The 15,725-nt window shown below is 37.8% G+C and overlaps 1 protein-coding gene across 1 annotated transcript; it reads left to right on the forward strand.

The window, feature by feature from the left end:
* Positions 1-1,760: 1,760 nt before the first annotated feature.
* LOC127644380 (interferon-induced GTP-binding protein MxB-like) lies at positions 1,761-15,557 on the forward strand. The gene is made up of 12 exons (XM_052127522.1): positions 1,761-2,142; positions 4,768-4,905; positions 5,018-5,172; positions 5,553-5,691; positions 5,806-6,004; positions 6,699-6,777; positions 6,867-6,989; positions 7,330-7,459; positions 7,790-7,942; positions 12,372-12,448; positions 12,538-12,834; positions 14,242-15,557. Exons 1-12 carry the CDS (start codon positions 1,953-1,955, stop codon positions 14,464-14,466), a joined length of 1,905 nt encoding a protein of 634 aa, XP_051983482.1. The 5' UTR covers positions 1,761-1,952; the 3' UTR covers positions 14,467-15,557.
* The last annotated feature ends 168 nt before the right edge of the window (positions 15,558-15,725 follow it).

A 15,725-nucleotide genomic window follows, 5' to 3' on the forward strand; every position in this document is an offset into this window, starting at 1 on the left:
GGCATCGACCTGTATATAATTCTCATCATCTCTATGAGAATAATTCATCTGTCAAAATCCTTTCATTAGGATCATTGAGATAAACAATGTTTCACTTTTAACTTTCTCTAAAGTAAAGTGACTTATTAATTGTTACCAGTTTCCATGCCTGATTCTGGCACAGCTGCTGCTGCTCCTCAGTCTGTAGCTCATCTTTGCTACACTCTACAAAACCATTTAATCAAATCAAAGTGTATATTTCCTACAAACTAATATCACAAAACAAGTCACACATACATTTTATGTTAATGCTTATTGGTTATCCTTAGCGAAAACAACATCTGATAAACAAGAAAAGTACACTCCGAACGGGGCTCGAACCGCGTGAGAGGCGACTACGTTAACTCGGAGCTACCAAGCTGTCAATCTAAACAAGGAGGTTAGAGGCTACAACTCTTGAGGTTTAGTCTACTGTGGGTGAAAGCCAGCTAGATGATGATCTTAAGACTTTAAGGACAAAAACAAATGTGAATTCTTACCCACTGACTTCTTTCGGAAAAATCTCCAAAGCCTCATTTGCTTAATTTTTGCTCTCTTTCCTACTAATTGCCGGTAACTCGCCACTAAGTAACGTTAGTTGATGTCAAAGACTGTGCAAGCTCCTCCTCTACCTGCTGCATATTCAACAGAGAGGAAGAAACGGAGTCGCCAATAGGCTACTGAGAGGAACTTATTCTATAGGCTAGATTATGCCTATGTCTATTTTTACAGGCTGTATGCAGTATGTGCAAAGCCAAAGCACAGTGAAATAAGGCAACTTATGATTTCGGGGGTTTACATAGGCTTTTGTCCGGTTTCATATTTGTCAGTCAACTATTCAAAATACATTCAGGGCTACACTCAAAACATTGGGGGCTGAAGCTCTCAAATTCTCAGGGAGGCAGAGCTAATCCTAGGGAGGCACTGCCTCCCCAGCCTCCCCTAGACACGCCCCTGGTTTAAGCTAGTATGTATTTTTCATAAATACATAAATTTATTATTATTACTATTATTTAAGACTAACACTGACCTAACCATGGTAATGAGGAGCCTTTCCTTCTGTGTATAAAAATGTAATATTAGGTAACAAATGTCATAATAATGGGCCCATATAAGTACAGTTTCTGTAGATTTTGACATCAACAACAAAAATAATGTCACTTGATGCATGTTCATACTGAAAAACCATGAACACAACTATGCAACATAAAAGGAAATGCAACTCAGGACACATTAAATACAGGTTATGTTTAATCTATGGCAGGTCGACACTTGATGTCCAATATAAAATCTGTCCTGAAGTAAAAACCAGTTGAGAAACACTGAGATAAAGTTACAGACAGGAGCAGGATATATTCGATCGCTCTAGCCGTTAGCGGGTTTCCATGGTAACGTCGCTGTTACGCTTAGAATTGTGACAGTTTTCCCTTGATGGTTGTGGGCGGGGTGCTGAATCAGCGATTAATGCATTTATGACGTCTGATAATTCCATGTAGCCTGGGTGTCTCTGTGTATATTATTCTCATATGCCATGTATTTGTCAGGAGTCAGGAGATTAAATATAATTCAAGTGGAATAACAATATTTGGTCCTGAAGGAGACGGAGCTGAGCTCCGGCAGGGTGTGTTGTGGACCCGAGGAGGCGGAGCTGCGCTCCGGTGCGCTCCGGCCCAATTTAACCTCTGTAGCTAACTATTACACTAATCATTTGTTTAACAATGAAGCTGTAAGTCAGGGAAGAAACGAAACCTTATAACCTCAGGAAATGAAACTTAACATTGCAAATAAATGCTCTCTGGTTTATTCCAGTAAACTCACTGCGCTTGACAGCATCACTCTGTTAGCATCACTCTGATAGCAATTGGGAAGTGTTTTACACCGAATATTTTTATTTCTTTTCGCAATTTTTGACACTTTGTCGTTGTATCAAGAGGATGAGTTACCCGTTTAGTCAGCAATATGAGGAAAAAATCCGCCCTTGCATTGATACGATCGACAAATTACGTTCTTTGGGAGTAGAAAAGGATTTGGCTCTGCCTGCCATCGCCGTGATTGGGGACCAAAGCTCAGGAAAAAGTTCTGTTCTTGAGGCACTGTCAGGAGTCGCGTTGCCCAGGGGTAGTGGTAAGTATTCTGCCGTATCAATAAGGAGGCAGGGCAACATAATATATTATAAGGGTGCTTTTTCATCTAAGGGCACTTTTGGCTCTGCAGAATTTTGGTTTATGTCTATTTTGTTTAGAGTATCATAGTTAAAAAATGCCATGCATATTCATCATTCATTTTCGAAGTTTAAGATGTAAAATCTGGATCTGGGACACAGTGGCGGAGCTAGGGGCGTCCACGTAGAAGTTCAATTGTTATATGATATGCATTTTTTCAGCCCCCAAATGTAGTCTCCCATCATTTTCTCATTATACTGTCCTTGGTAGCGGAGTTCAAAGTCCAGTATATCCTGATGGAATCACTCACCTTGCTCCTCCGAGTACACTCCCATGTTCTCCTTGAATTTATTAAGATGAGCATCAGGAATATGGACTTTGAGGGACATCCTATATCCCATAGTGCCTCAACCAGCTCCACATAGTTTTCGGCCTTGTGATTGCCCAGGAAGACTTGAACCACTGCGACAAAACTGTTCCAATCCGCTTTCTCCTTACTAGTGAGCTTCTTGGGGAATTCATTGCACTGCAGGAGCTTCTTTATCAGTGGTCCAACGAAGACACCGGCTTTGACCTTTGCCTCAGACATTCCCAGCCGTACTCATCATACTTCAAGGCGTCCAACAAGGTCTTGATGCTGTTGTAATCCTCTTTGAGGTGCACCGAGTGAGCCAGGGGAAGAGATGGGTAGGGTACTTGTGGATGAGCTGTCAATGAAGAGGTGCCACTCATTCTGGTTACAGGCGATTCCGATTGCCTCGAACAGACTGGTCACATTGTGGTAGAAGCAGAGCCCACCTTGATGGGTGAAGAAGCTGGAAAAAGGTTGGTGACGCTTGCTCTAATCTGCAACTTGCACACTTTCATCCAACAAGTTCCCATGCTTGAGCCTAGACTTCAAAAGTTCTGCATTGGACTTGGTCAGACCAATATCTCTAATCAAGTCGTTGAGGTCTTTTTGGTTGGGGTAGTATGGGTTTCTCTCCTCAGCACCACCTCTGAAATCCCTCAAAGTAGGAGAACATGGGAGTGTACTCGGAGGAGTAAGGCAAGTGATTCCATCAGGATATACTGGACTTTGAACGCCGCTACTAAGGACAGTATAATGAGAACATGATGGGAGACTACATTTGGGGGCTGATTCATGAAATTAATTTACAGTATAATCATAAATCTAAAAAAACTACTCACTTCTAAATCTTTTGTAGATATTTTTGTATTACTTTAGTATAAATACATGTCAATTTGGATTCATATGTTGTTTTTTTCTGACATTATGTGAATGAAAAGAAACAAATTTGCCCGTTTTCTCATTGGAAATAGGAACATTTTAAAATATCACTGTCCTGGTCACAAAAGCAATGTTTGTGGGGAATAATAGCCATTTTCTATACTTTTGAGGCATAAGCAATTAGGAAATAACACTTACTACAAAGGAACCAAAAATAAATACAAATAAAAATGGTTACACAGTGTTATCGTAAAACCGGTTAACTACAATTTTTATTTATCTTAATTTAACTATAACATGAATGATACGAAAAGATGGCCAGCTAGAGGTGTTATACAGAGGTATTTTTAGTGACTTTGTGTTGTCTCTTGGAGTCTCATGAGCACAGAACAATATCATTACGTCCACAGCGTGAAGGAATGAAGTATCCTTGTTTTAAAATCCCTCTGCTCTGCTTCCAGTTGTAATGACGTCCCCTGAACATTTTAAAATACTCATGATAACTTTTGACAACTCTATAACCTGGAAATCCCCTTCACTAGCTGATTACACTTTGATATCAACACCATAGATATCTATATAGAACCACTAGAAAGGAAGTTCAAAGACAACATTTTCAAGATGGCTGCACGCTAGTTTCTCTGGAGCATAAGGTGAATACCATGGTACTAAAAGAATACCATAGTCATATACCAATATATTGACATAATTGTTATGAATACCCTGTCTTGTTTCACTGTTGCCCTTTTGTTTACCATTGTTGTCACTTTTGGCATTTTTTAGTTTTCACTTTAGTCCCTTATGTAACTCCATAGTCTCTTTGTTAGCGTTCGTGTTTCCTCTGTTCATTGTTTTCACCTGTCCTCATTAGTTTGCCTTTTACTTCTGTTAATCACCTTGTTATCTTGTTTGAGTTCTGTTTGTTCATTGGTCCCTCTTTCCCTTGTTTATGTATTTATACCCTGTGTCTTTGTTCAGTCTTCGTCTATCGTTGTTTGATGTTAACCCGGTGTATCTTTCCCTCCCGAGTTCCCTGTTTGTGTCTACCGTGGTTTCCTTAACTAGTTTATGTTTCTTTTCCCCATCGTGGGTTGTTACTTTGTGTTCCTTGACTAAATAAAGTTCAAACTGCGTTTGGATCCGCATCTCTTCGTCAGCCTCGTTACTCAAGCATAACAATAATACTCCAAGGTATTTCAATGAATGCCATGGTACTGTATTACCATGGTAGCATCTCCACAAAACATGGTAATGAACTGATAAATAACTTAGGCCTAAATGAAACCACTGAATGGTGAACAGCAAAAGGACATGTTTTCTGATTCATTTCTTTTTTTAAACGCACGTTTTGCACAGGAATTGTTACACGATGCCCTCTTGTGCTCAAGATGATAAGAACTAAGGAGGAAGAAGGATGGCATGGGAAAATCAGCTACCAGGAGTATGTGGAAGACATTAATGACCCAGCAGATGTTGAGAAAAAGATTTGTGAAGGTAGAAAAAGCTTAGAAGCGAGTGAGATCTCTCAAATGAATGCAATCCATTAACAGAAAATATGTTCAAATAAGCTTTGTAAACTTATAAAAAAGTCTAATTACACTTGTAGCCCAAGATGAGATGGCTGGTGCAGGGGTTGGTATAAGTGAAGAACTCATCAGTTTACAGATCACCTCTGCAAATGTTCCGGACCTCACGCTTATTGATCTCCCCGGTATCGCACGAGTGGCAGTCAAGGGTCAACCTGAGAATATCGGAGAGCAGGTAATATATTCTCCAACTTCCTTTAGAAAAAAGTACCAAGACAGTATCAAGGTAGTGATAAGATGAATATATATAAATACCATGGTACTTTGATACATGTACTGTATCATATTCGAGTACCACAGTATTTACATGGTCTCCAAAAATGGTCATGAGTTGAGAAAATTGGATGCACAAGGTTAGTATGATTTATCACACTAGTCTGTCATTTCTGTATCACTAACGGCACCAAATATGCAAAAAACATTTTTGGCAAAAATAACCATTGTTTATAAACAACTTTCCACCCGTCTGCAGTTAACTGAACAAACATATAGACTCAACATGATACATGGTTTTCTTAAAGACACGGGAACAGTAATCAAATGCATTCATTCCAGATTAAGAGACTGATCAGGAAGTTTGTTACCAAGCAAGAAACAATCAACCTTGTTGTGGTGCCATGTAATGTTGACATTGCGACCACAGAAGCATTAAGAATGGCACAGGAAGAGGATCCTGATGGCGAGAGGACTTTAGGTGCGCAGTACTCTTGTGTAGTACTCACTGCATACATGCAAACTTCCAAACCTTCTAAATGGATTAGTAATATCATAAGTTTTCTGTTCTGATTGTATTGTATGTCTTATATAGGTATCCTAACAAAGCCGGACCTGGTGGATAAGGGCACTGAAGGGAGTGTGGTAGACATTGTGCACAATGACGTCATTCCCCTTACTAAAGGCTACATGATTGTCAGGTGCAGAGGACAGAAAGAGATCACGGATCAGGTCACTCTCAATGAGGCCACAGAGACTGAGAAGGCCTTCTTCAAAGACCATCCTCATTTCAGGTGGGGACATGGTCACACGGGACATTGACAGAACTGCTGAATTACTGACAGGTGGTATCTCCCATCCGACATCTTTGCATCAGTTCAAAAATGTCATGGGCTATTTTTTAATCTGCGTTCTTATGTGTTCTTAAGTTCTCGTGGACTTATTCAATGTCATCATCTATTGCTGAATTTAATTTTATTCTATTGCATAGAATGCATAAAATTGCCCAATATGTCCTTGATCAGTGCGAATATCAAGGATGCTTGTGGGCAAAAACCCCTTTGAGGTCCCAGAAGTCATAGTGGCTCTACAGTGGCAGACAAACGACATTTATCATTGTGTTTTCCCTCAAGATTTTTTTGCTGTAAGCTTGCGAATGTCTGATGGCTCTTGTCATACCAGTAGTTCTCTCACTGGCTACAAAAGTGCTGGGACAGTCAAATATGCAACAGGAAGATCGCAGCACATCTCAAAGCTCTCAATAGATGTGCTCAGTGTCCTCCTGTCCTTCCGAGTTCGTTCTTCACAGTTCGCCGAATTCACAGTAGATCCGTCTGCACATTTTTTAATAGTCGTCCATCAAAAGCCAATCGAAAGAGTTCTACAACATCACACTTTTGTTGTGATTTGAGCTGCAATATTATTCTACAGATATTACAGATAATATTTTTGACAGCTGTCAAAAAGCTTTTCCATTATTTCCCTCAGCACACTATATGAAGAAGGCTTTGCTACTATTCCCTTGTTGGCTGAGAAACTAACCATTGAGTTGGTTTATCACATTCAGGTGAAAAAATTTATAACAAAAGTAACTGGCAAGATTATTTGACACACAAAAAATATATCTAATTTTACTATGGATAATATGTTATGTAGAAATCCCTGCCTCTGTTAGAGGAGCAAATCGAGGCAAAGCTTGAAGAGACGCAGAAGGATCTGGAGGCATATGGCACTGGACCACCAACAGACCCTACAGAGAGACTTGGCTTTCTGATTGATGTGAGTACAGCCGTGAAGTCTACACACGTGCCAGTCATCCAACATAAATCAGAATCAGAATAATGCACAGAACATTCTAGATTAAACATGATCTACAGCGTGCTCCTTGCACACTCACTAATAGACTGAGTGGTTGCTTACCAGCACTAGACACAGCTATAAAACTTAAGTTTGAATTTTAGTAAAGAGTTTAAAAATCAAGATTACTTAAATCTTCCACAATATTAAACAATTCCATAGCTGATAAAAAAAGCCTCATCAATATGTAGCCTCATAAAAAAATAGAATTGATTTTATGAGAATAAATTATTTATCTTGTTGTCTGTTTTGTTGAATTCAGAAAGTTACAGCTTTCACTCAGGACACTTTCAACCTAACCACTGGGGAGGTGCTTAAATCTGCTTCAGATCTACAGATTTTTCCAGAAATCCGCAAAGAATTTGCAAAATGGAAGTGCGTCTTGGATAATTGTGAGTCATGCATATGTGAGAAATGGAGTAAAATAATCACTTAAATAAGAGTACTGTTAGCACAATTTCAATGAATGAACTGAACAAGTGTATGTATGTAGAGTACATGCGCACACACTGGGCAGTAATGTGCTTGTTTCATATGGACCTGCTTGAAGTGTTTTTTTTTTTTTTGCTGATACTGTATATCTGATTATTCATGATGTAATTTAAAATCAGTTCAGAAGACTGTAATAAAATTCCACAACTCAAATGCTTAATTAAAGATGTATTAGCCTACTTACAATCACCATAGCAATTTTTCTGACAGTATTCTAAAATTCTTCATAGTCAACATTCAGAGAGAAGTTGGTAACTATGAAGACAAGTATCGGGGCAGAGAGCTTCCAGGCTTTATCAATTACCAGATGTTTGAGGGTCTTGTCAGGGAACAGATAAAGCAGTTGGAGGAACCTGCGTTAAAGACACTGAAGACCATATCAGGTGAGTGTGATATATATATATATATATATATATATATACTTTTTTTATATTGTAAGAACTCCAAGTTCGGAGATGGAAGGGAACTCAATGATGCAGTTAGGTAAGGCTCTTTATTTCTTTGCCTTCGACACTGCGTGAACTCTTCTCAGAGATTTTCAAAGTTCAATCAGTTCAGTGTCATGCAAACTTTGTCAACATAAAGTTCTCTGAGATTTCAGCTTCACAGTATGTATAAACATTAATAAAAACTCCTCAGCTTCACAATAAACATTTAACAATACACATCAGCCACTGGTCACTCGTGTCGTCCTCACTCTCTGGCGGTGGCCTGGCCGTTTATATGCTTCTCTCCCCATGCTCACTGGAATTAGAGACAGGTGTTAGACATAATTTAGCTCAGGTGAAAATGCCCTTACCGCTTTATCTCTCTCCGGACGGATGGTTGACCACGCCCCCACTGCCACATATATATATATATATATATATATATATATATATATATATACAGTATACATTCAAATTTCTCAGTCTATGTACATACATGTAGTCTGGTCTGATTCTAGCAATGTGTTGTAAGTCAGCAACATTTTAAACAGTATGTGGACATCTGCGCATTGAACATGAAATTCCAAAATCATGGGGATAAATATTGTATTAACAATGACCTCACTTTGTGGTTGGGGCTATTGTCATGCTGAAAAATGAAAGCACGTTCCCCAGAATGTTGCCTCAAAAGTGGAAACATAGGGTCTGTTCCAAAAAATTGTGAGCTGCCTTGCTGCCTACATACAGGCAGCTGTCTTCTATGTCAGCATCTTAACTGAAATGGAGCCTCAAGAGACCAGTATGAAATGCTCTACATTGTCAGCAACTCCATGCGTCATTCAAATAGCGCTCGTCATGCGCAGCACATGGAAATCACAATTGATTTTAATACCGGTAATGCGGTATGAACGAAGTGATTTTATAATGAGCATAAATATAAATAGCACACATATAGGGCATTTACTTGACAATATTGAATAGAATACAAGTATAATGTCACCTTCCTAAAATAATGTCCTAAGTCATTTTATTCAGGTTTTTCAGGCGATTTTACCAGAGGTGACCAGCATCATTTGAGATGATTTAGGCAAGATATTTATATTCACAATGTCTCTGGTTTATCTGCTATCTTCACTAGTTTTATTCCTGGGGAAAAATACATATTATGTTGCCTAAAGGTAAGCAAAATAAGGTTTATTTTTCAGAGGGGTCCTATGATGTCTTAAAATGCTGCCTCTGGAGGTAGCTCACTAGGTATTGGAACAGATGGATAGAATTCTCAAGAAAGCCATTGTACCATGAACAAGGAAATCCAGATCAATTGACAATGTTATTAGTGTACTGTAAATTGCTTTGAATAAAAGGTGTCAAATTAGTTACACTGCCTTTCAAATGTTTGGGGTCACTTAAATGTTCTCATGATCTTAAAAACCTTTTGATTTGAAGGCGGATGCTTAAATGCTTGAAATTAATTTTGTAGGCAAAAATATAATTGTGCCAACATATTAATTTATTTAATTACAAAACAAATAAATTATTTTGAAATGGATGACTTGTTCTGAATAATTAAGAAAAGCTGCTAATAAGTGTCCAGTATTGATGGGAACTCCTTCAGTACAGTTTAAAAAGCATCCCAAGGTGATACCTCAAGAAGATTGTTGAGAAAATGTCAAGAGTACATTTCAGGAAATTCTATGCAAAGGCTGGCTACTTTGAAGATGCTAAAATATAACATAGTTTCTGTTCTTCCATAGTTTTGATGACTTTCCTCTTATACTTAAATTTGAAAAATAATAATAATAACTAGATTACATTTCCTGAAGAAAATGTGAGTGGTGTTTGCCATGGCAAAAATTCTCATCACGATGTCCCACCAACTGCCCCAAGTTGAAAGAGGCCACCCCCATGACAGTAGGATGTTCTGGTGCAGAGATATTGGTGTTGTTCCATGGTTGCTATGGTAACCTATCTGGTTGCTATGCAGTTACCAGGGTGATACTTATCAAGGCTCCTTGCTATCCTGAATTAAATATATCAACCTGGAAGTCTCTATGATTTTCTGGAGCAGAGATATGTGATTTGTTACTTGTTTGCTATGGTAACCCAATTTGGTTGCTAGGCAGTTACCAGGGTGATACTTATCAAGGCTACTTGCCATCCTGAGTGAAAGAAGTCAACTCGGAAGTCTCTACGATGTTCTGGTGCAGAGATATGTGATTTGTTACTTGGTTGCTAGGGTAACCCCATGTGGTTTCTAGGCAGATAACAGAGTGATACTTAATGAGGCTCCTAGCTATCCTGATTGAAATAAGTCAACTTGGAATCTCTATGATTTTCTGGTGCAGAGATATGTGATTTGTTTTACATGGATGCTAGGGTAAGCCAATGTGGTTGCTAGTCAGTTACCAATGTGATTCTTAACATGGCTCTTTGCTATCCTGAGTGAAATAAATAAACCCGAAAGTCTCTACGACATTCTGATCCTGAGATACCCATCTTAGTGATTTTGAAAGGAAGTCAATGGTGTTTGGTTGCTAGGCTAATCTAAATGATTGCTAGGGCATGGCTAAGTAGTTCCCATGATGATAATTGAAGACTGGTTGCTCACCCAATTAAAACAAGCCAACTCTCTTGTCTCAAGGATATTCTGATCTGAAGATATCACACTCTAATTGTAAGCAATAGAGTTGGTTGCTATAAATGGTTGCCAAGGCGTGACTAGCCAGTGAACAGAGTGATTCTACTTGGCCACTTACTGACTCAAAGGAGCCAATCCGCAAGTCTCTAAGACATTTTGTCTGAAGATATCCTTCTGAGACATTTTTAATGGAAGTTAATTGGGGTGGTTACTAGGGTCCCATAAATGGTTGTTAGGATGTGGCTATGCCATTTCCAGGTGATACTTATGGCATTTTCCACTGCACGTTACGGTTCGACTCAACTCGACTCTACTCGCTTTACTTTTCTGAGCTTGCTTTTCCACTGTTGTTTAGTGCCACCCAGAGCCATATAGAGAGAGAGTTGCGACAACTCCATTGACTCCAATGGAACATTTTTTTTCGTGGAGCCTCTCAATAGTTCCCGGAAGTAGCAGCAAACACATGCCGCGATGTAGAGATGAAGCAGAACAAACCGTTTGCGACGCACTTTTAAAAGGTGAGACGTTTAAAGAATAATATTATCTTATTCTGTATAATATCAGTACATCTAAATAATAATAACTTGTAAATTAAAACCTTATAGTTGAGTATTACTATCGGATAACTAACAGATTAGGCAAGGATTGGAGCTGGATAAAGTTAGTAACGAACACTCTATTAATTGTAAAATATGTTCTCTTGATTCAGCTTCATCCATCGTTTTAAAAAAAAATAATAATATTGTAATATATTATTACAATTTAAAATAACTGTTTTCTATTTTAATGTATTTTAAAATGTAATTTACTCCTGTGATGCCAAGTTGAATTTTCAGCCTCATTACTTTTGAACGGCAGTTTATATACGAGTATGCTTAAGTTGTTTTAAATCTGAATATATTGTGTATATGAATAAGTATTGTAAGAATTATACATTAGATATATAATATTTATAATACATAAATAATTATATTACTATATATAGAATTGTAAACAATAAGCTTCATTTCACTAAATTTTACATTTACGTAACTGCTGCTAATAGTTAATAGTTCATTGACCCATTGTGCGGTGCGAGCTGGAAATCACCTGTCACCAGCCTGTCTCTGTACTATCTGAAAAGTCATAAATATGACATTAGTTACCATGAGATTAGTGAAAACAATGAACATGAGGTAACATAAAAAGGCAACAGAAACCCTAGCCTGAAATAAGTTGAGGCAAATAACGGTAAGCGAACCCTAATCCTCAAATATTAGCTGATTTGATCTTTAAAAAAACAACATCGCTGTAACAACATCCTCATGCTACATACATATGTCGGTGTGTTAAATATATAAAATAAATGCATTTATTGACTAATAATTACCAGAAATCGCAGTTCTGTCACTCTACTCTAACAGTCTGAAATACCCGCCAAAGCACTTCCTGAAACTATCTGAAGTCTACGTGAATCACGTGACGATCAAGCATTTAGAACTTCCGTTGTCGCAACTCTCTCTCTATATGGCTCTGGTGCCACCTCAACGTGGGTGGGATTACATGCTGATCGTCATAGTTGCGCCACCTCAACTGCCGTGACATCATCTTAGACGAGACACAAAACAATAAACAATAGCACGACTGCTAGCTGTTAGCTACTAGCTCATTGTGCTGCATTAAGCAGTTGTTGCATGGTGATTTTACCAGTTTCACAAGATAATCAAGTTTGCAGGTGAAATATGTGTTTGTGTTTACATACTGTAGATGTGGTTAGAAAGAAGTTTATCCAGCTGGCCCAGTGTAGTTTCATTGGATTCCCCAATCTTCTCAAAATAGCAAAGGTAGGTTTCTTGTGTTTTACATAAATGTTAATGGCAATACAGAAATACAGTTTGCATATCTATCTTTAAAATCTTACACAAATTCTCAGGCTAAGATTGAGGGCATCAAGCAAGAAAAAGAATCACTTGCAGAGTCCATGCTGAGGACCCAGTTCAGGATGGAGCTCATTGTTTATAGTCAAGATTGCACATACAGCCAGAGCCTACATGATGCAAAGGGAAAACTGGAGGAAGAGGAAGAGGAAGAGGAAGAGGAAGAGGAAGAAGAAGAAGAAGAAGAAGAAGAAGAAGTAGTAGTAAAATATTTTATTGATACTGTGGCAAATAGCACAGGCAATCATGCCACCCTGCATGAGATGAGTCTGCACCTTGAGTCCTACTACTCGGTAAGTGTGCTCACTAGAGTTCAGTCATGACAACTCTCAAAAATGATTTAGCATATTAATGGGGTTATGACATATTGTAAGGATTTGGTCTTGGCAGATTAGATCTGGTGTCCTGCTGCTGCAGAGAAAGTACGAAGTGTTGCTACTGCTCAAACATACATAGACATACTGTGTAAGCATGTGGACATGTTGCTGCTGCACAATTTGACAAACACAAGACATGCTGCTGCTGCACAGTTAGACATACATACAATCCCCATGGAGCAGATCTACACAGGTGAACCTGGGGAGGATGATGTTTCAGAGATAAAACTCTCGCAGCAAACTGCATTGAAACCAGCTTATCTGCAAAACGGAGTTATTTAAATGTTAGACAAAGAGAAAGTATGCAAGTTGTTTGGCGAACTGATTATATGTCAAAGGACCTATTAGCTCACACCATGGGAGCCGATTGGCTTAATACATCACATGTGAGTGAGCCAATTGGCTAAGAGATAACAAATTCAAAGAACTCTATGCTTGCTTCATGACTGAGCATCAAGTCATATGTCTGTATTGTATTCAAAGGCAGAGGTTGGCCAATATTCACTGGTACAGACTTTTGGCAATACTTCACTATTCTGTTCACAATACCGAGCATTATTCTTGCATACTGGCAGCTCTCATAAATCGCCCAGTAGTCTCAATGAGGCAGTCTGGCCAGTCATTCTCACTAGAAAGAATTGTTAGTCTCGCAATCCAAGGTTTACAATATCTGCCTTACATTTTGTACATATTGTAGCTTATTCTGTCCAGGAGCCAACAATTCATATAATATGACAGATATGGTTTATGGGTGGGCAATAGACTGTATATCAAAAGTGATTGTGTAAGGATATCTTGTTACATATTTCTGTCTTTAAGTTAATGCAGTTAATCTCATTAGTCTTTTATGTGCTTAAATGTTATATGTTGCTTATAAACAGCTTTTGTCCTTCCTAAAACTGAAGTGCATTCAGCTTTATAGCATCCAGTCACTCTTTTAAGAAAAGTCTATATATAATTAAAAATAAATGCACTTAAGGTTAAAAACTGTATAAGTGCCCAGCATAGATGGGAACTCCTTCAATACTGTTTAAAAAGGATCACAGGGTGATTACTCAAGAAGTTGATTGAGAAAATGTTAAGAGTACATGTCTGCAAATTCTAGGCAAAGGGTGAATACTTTGAAGATGTTAAAATATAACAGAGTTTTGATTTATTTTGGATTTAGTTTAGTCACAACATAATTCCCATAGTTCCATTAATGGTTATTCCGTAGTTTTGATGATTTTAATATTATTCTAAAATGTGAAAAATATATATACAGCACTGACAAATTTAGCTCAAATTACATGATCTAAGATTCACCTTAATCTATTTTAACAGATTATAAGCAAGCGTCTAGCTGACCAGATCCCAATGGTGATCCTCTACCTGCTGCTCCAGGAAGCTGCTGTGGAACTGCAGAGAAACATGCTGCAATTGCTGCAAGACAAAAATGCTATAGATGACCTGCTTAAAGAGGACTATGACATTAGCCAAAAGCGGGAAAAATTGTTGAACCGCCAGAAACGTCTGATGCAAGCACGGAGCATCCTTATTGCCTTTTAGAATTCAGTTAATATCGCTTATTGCAATAGTTTTAATGCAACACAATCAAACAATGGTAGTGAAGTGACATGATGTTTCTCCCTTCCATCAAGCATTGGTAGCAAACGCGTAAACATGCTTTTTTGCCTAGTACATTTTCTCTCTCAGAGTGACTATTTTGAACACGGGTGTAAATAGCACCTGCCACACAGTGCAGCTATTTGCACCCCAATAGTCTAGTAGAAATATATACATTTAAAACAAACAGCATTGTAAGACCAAGGTTCCATTCCATCATTTTCCCTGTCACTCCTCTTAATGCTTTCTTCAATACTACTCATAATAATTAAAAATGTATATAAAGGTAATTTTACTGTAGTAATATTGTGGTGACCACGTTTTTTCATGGAAACCATGGTTTTGATGTAATTAACAATGCTGTTACTACAGTAAAATGGTGTTGGAATAGAAACCATGTTTAATTCAGTGGTTTCTGTGATTTTACTACAAAATAATACCATAGTCATAGCATGGTTACTAGGCATTGAAATATATTATATTATTTATATCACCAGCTAGAATATATTTAGATTAGATTTGTTTTATTTTGTAATTGTATAGCAGTAGTGCTAGTGACATGTATACTGTTGTTGTACGACCATTGGTGAGCAGATATATAAGGTATAAAGGAAACTGAAGGAAGCCGAGTCACACACGTGCAGGCTGGTAAGGGAAAACAGCTTCTAAACCACAAGCTCACTGCATGCACACAGAAGATAGAAAGTGGTAATCTATTTATTTGTTTTATTAGTTTTGAATCAATGGTCTTGACTGTTATGTTTCTAAATCAAAATAAAACTGAAACAAAAAGGATGAAGAGTGAGTTTTGAATGCAACCCACAAACCTTAGATATAGGCCATAACAGTTACTGTAGAAAAGTTAGTTAATTTTTGAAAAGGAAGGTTATTGTAAGGTTTTTCATTTTCCCCCCACGATGATTTCGGGTTATTTTTCAATTGAATTGTTGACATTATAGATCACATTAAAAGTCGAAAAATTTCTGACATTATTTATCTTTGTCTCATTCTTTTACTTCACAAAAACCTGGCATTTTAACAGGGGTGTGTAGACTTTTTATATCCAATGTAAGTGGACAGTATCCAGTTGAATTTTTTGACCAATTGAGGTTTGACCGTCTGAAAATTTTAGGTTTACAAGAATCACTTTTTTCTTTAAGATTAATTCTGCCTTTAAAAGCAGAAAAATAACAATCAGATTA

The sequence above is a fragment of the Xyrauchen texanus genome, chromosome 5 (genome assembly GCF_025860055.1).
Source record: "Xyrauchen texanus isolate HMW12.3.18 chromosome 5, RBS_HiC_50CHRs, whole genome shotgun sequence".
Taxonomy (NCBI): domain Eukaryota; kingdom Metazoa; phylum Chordata; class Actinopteri; order Cypriniformes; family Catostomidae; genus Xyrauchen; species Xyrauchen texanus.